This window comes from Onychomys torridus, chromosome 20 (genome assembly GCF_903995425.1).
Source record: "Onychomys torridus chromosome 20, mOncTor1.1, whole genome shotgun sequence".
Classification (NCBI taxonomy): Eukaryota; Metazoa; Chordata; class Mammalia; order Rodentia; family Cricetidae; genus Onychomys; species Onychomys torridus.
In genome coordinates, this window is record NC_050462.1 from 48,436,895 (window position 1) to 48,440,727 (window position 3,833).

Below are 3,833 nucleotides of genomic sequence, written 5' to 3' on the forward strand. Positions count from 1 at the left end.
TCTGACCTAGTCTGGTGATCAGATGGCCAAACACCCTAATGGTCGTGCTGGAACTCTCATCCAATAACTGATGGAAGTGGATGCAGAGATTCTCAGCCAGGCCCCAGGTGGAGCTCCAGGTGTCCAATTGTCAAGAAAGAGGAGGGACTCTAAGAGTGTGAATAGTTGAGCCCAAGGTTGCAAAAAACACAGGGACAAATAGCCAAACAAATGGAAGCACATGAATTATGAACCAAAGGCTGTGGAGCCCCCAGCTGGATCAGGCCCTCTGGATAAGTGAGACAATTGAATAGCTTGAACTGTTTGGGAGGCACCCAGGCTGTGGGACCTGGACCTGTCCTTAGTGCATGAGCTGGCTGTTTGGAACCTTGGGCTTACACAGGGACACTTTGCTCAGCATGGAAGGAGGTGACAGGACCTGCCTGTACTGAATCCACCAGGTTTAAATGAATCCCCAGGGGAGTCTTGGCCCTGGAGGAGATGGGAATGGAGGGGAGGGGCTGGGGGGAAGGTGAGGGTGGTTGCAGGAGGGGGAGGACACGGGTACCCATGGCTGATGTGTAAAATTAAAACACAAATAATAATAATAAAAATAAAGAAAGAAATAAATGAAAAAAGTGATACTCTGAATTGGCTTTTAAAATGTGTGTTTAGTGTCAATTTTCTTCAGTGCTTTGACTCCTGAGTGGGTGCGTATGCTCTACTGGATGGCCAGGCACTTAGGCACAGACTGTCAGCACAAAGCAGACTCAATGGGTTTAAAAGATATTACATGAAGTTGGAAGGAAAAAGTGAAAATTGTTTGAGGATATATGAGAAGAATTTGATTAACATAAACAGGAAGTTGATTTGATCAAAACACTCTATATGCAAATATGGAATGTTCAACAATGAATACATTTAATGTGTATTCATGAGTCCTTATTCAATTAAGTAGTTCAAAAAAATCATACCTAACTGTATGTAATTCTTTAATCTGTTTTAAAATTATATATCCAATTCAATGATTATTTAATGTACTGATGATAGTATTTTAAATAGGAAAGAAATATTGAGTAAACCGACGGCTCAATTATAGTTTAAATAAAAAACAAAACCCTTTCCCTATCAGTTATCCACCAGGTATTAGGTGATTCTTATACAATTAAAGTGAGGTATAGCAGAACGGTCAAATAGAACTTCTGTAAGTTGCACTAATACTGCCTTCATGTCTCTACTTAATCTTGAATTTTCCATTATTATTCATTAGGAAAGGAAAGAATTTAAGGGTACAAATGTGATATTCAATGTTTATAGGCTTTAATAAAAGTTATTTTTTAGATATCTCTATAGCTTATGTTTCTCGTGCGTCTGTTTTTAGAATTGGGGTAGAAACATTTATGAACTATTAAAATATCTAGCATCCTTGCTGTAAAACTGTCATACCATTTATTAAATACTCTCATAGGGAAATATAAACGAAATGACAGCTTTTACTTGTGATAGAATCCTCACTTATGAAGCACTAACTTCATGAGTTAAATATTAGTATCATTTTGTTTCACAATTCCTTAGCTGTGAATAAAAACAATGGTCAGGAGCAGCAACTGAGGAAGTTGCTGGAAGTCATATATTTGTAGTTAGACAAAGAGGCAGTTGGTTCAACATGACCCAGTAGCCAGTGTTGGTTTGATCTTTGAAAGTCTGACCTTGAGTAGTTTATTTTAGTTATGTTTAAGCAAAGCACAACTTGGGAAAAAAAAAGTTTCCTCATGAAACTTAACTCAGTCTTGTGTGCACAACAAAGCTTAACACATGACTACATTTAAACTCTTTGTAAAGTATGAGTGGCATCTCTCTATAGATTCTATAGATCACCTGAGGAACAGGCTCAAGATAAACAAGCTCACGATAAGGAACTGTGGGAGTGTAGGGCTATAGCATCAGGGAGAGCCAGTGTGGCCTGGTCACACAGAGAGCTTAAAGGTCACTGGGTTATTAACCTCATCCATCCCCAGCCCTCCAGGCAGAAAACGGTTGTACATCGCTCCTTTAAATAGACAAGCATGTGATTTAACATTCTTAATTTTCCTAGTGCTTACATGTAAGCACAAGGACCTACATGCTCCCTACACATATGTATAGATAAAGCACCCAAGTTCGTAAATAATAATTAAAAATTGTATGTGAAATATAAATAAAAACAATAGTAATGAAGTGTTAGAAGATACATAGGAACACATCTTGATAGAAGAAAAATGGCTTAATTTAATAAGTGAGTGCTGAAAAGATATATTTTATATGTACAATTATAATGTTTTAACCTTTATTGTCTTAATACCGAGCCTCAAATAGTTTCACTTTTTTGAGAACTTTATCATCTTGTTTAGCATATCTTTGAAGGATATTTTCACTTGCTTGTTTCTGAGAGTGTAGATGAATGGGTTTAACAAAGGAGCTACAGAGGTATTTAACACAGCCACCCTCTTGTTAAAATTTGCTGCATCTTTAACAGAAGGATTTATATACATGAAAATACAGCTTCCATAAGAAAGTAAGACCACTATCATGTGAGAAGAACATGTAGAAAAAGCTTTCTTTCTCTGTTGAGCAGAGGGGATCCTCAAGATGGTCCTGATGATGTGTGTGTAGGAGAGAATCACCAGGAGCAAGGTGAAAATGAGGGTCACAGCAGCCAGGAGGAACTGGATCACTTCTATGAAGTGTGTGTCTGAACAGGATAAATGCAGCAATATAGTGTAGTCACAGCAATAGTGATTGATGATGTTCGATGCACAGAAAGGCAACTGAAGAGTCATTGCATGCGGCACAACAACAACTATAAAACCAGAGAACCAGGAGCTTAAGACTAGTTGAAAACAAAGTCTCCTACTCATGACACTTGTGTAGTGCAGGGGTCTGCAAATGGCCGCATAGCGGTCATAGGACATAGCTGCTAAGAGGTAAAATTCGGTTGCTCCCAGAAGGATCGCAAAAAAATACTGTGTGAAGCAACCGGCAAAAGAAATGGTCTTGTCTCCAGTTCCAATATTGACTAGCATTTTGGGAACAAAGACAGAGGTAAAAGATATCTCCAAAAATGCAAAATTTCGAAGGAAAAAATACATAGGTGTCTGGAGGCGGTAATCCAGCAGGGTCAAGAGAATGATGGCCGAGTTTCCCGTGGCACTTAAGGCATAAGTTAGGAGCAGAAAGAGAAAAAGCACAGCTTGAAGGTTGACATCATTTGTCAATCCGAGAAGAACGAACTCTGTCACTGATGTGCGGTTTGCCATCATCAACTTTAGGCAAGTCAAAATAGAGAATAACGAAGAAAAATGTTGAAATGAAATTGAACTTGGTTTCAACATAAAATCAGGATCCACAACTAAAATCAAATGTTTTGAACTATGGAACTTTATCTGTATTTTGTTTTGAAAGTTAACTGCCCTAGAACAACAAAAAAACCTTGATGTATTGACCTGTTTTATTTTAGAAATATGGAAGTTCTCCTACTTGGGGACCAGCTGTTATTTCTTCTAAATTCTATCAGCACATTTTCTCACTGGCTTATGCTTCCTTTTTTATTTTCTGTTCTGATTTTCCTCTCTGGAGTGATTAGCAGCTGCCATATTTGCATAGATTTCTAAAGAAATATGCATGGATGGGTGTGACAGCAAAGCAGAAGGGGACTAGTTAGGAAAATGAAAATGACTCAGGGAAGGTGAAAGGATATAAGTGTATTTAAAATATACACTACACCTGAAAACCCTGCTATGAAAGCCAGAATTTTATGTAATGAATATATGCTGATGAATTTTTAGAAAAAAATTGCTTATTAAAATTAGTATTTT

General features: G+C 37.7%; 1 protein-coding gene across 1 annotated transcript; it reads right to left on the reverse strand.

Moving 5' to 3' along the window:
* Positions 1–2,336: 2,336 nt before the first annotated feature.
* Positions 2,337–3,275, reverse strand: LOC118570790 (olfactory receptor 6C4-like). Its single transcript, XM_036169405.1, has one exon. The coding sequence runs from the start codon at positions 3,273–3,275 to the stop codon at positions 2,337–2,339; it is 939 nt and encodes a 312-aa protein (XP_036025298.1).
* Positions 3,276–3,833: the final 558 nt, after the last annotated feature.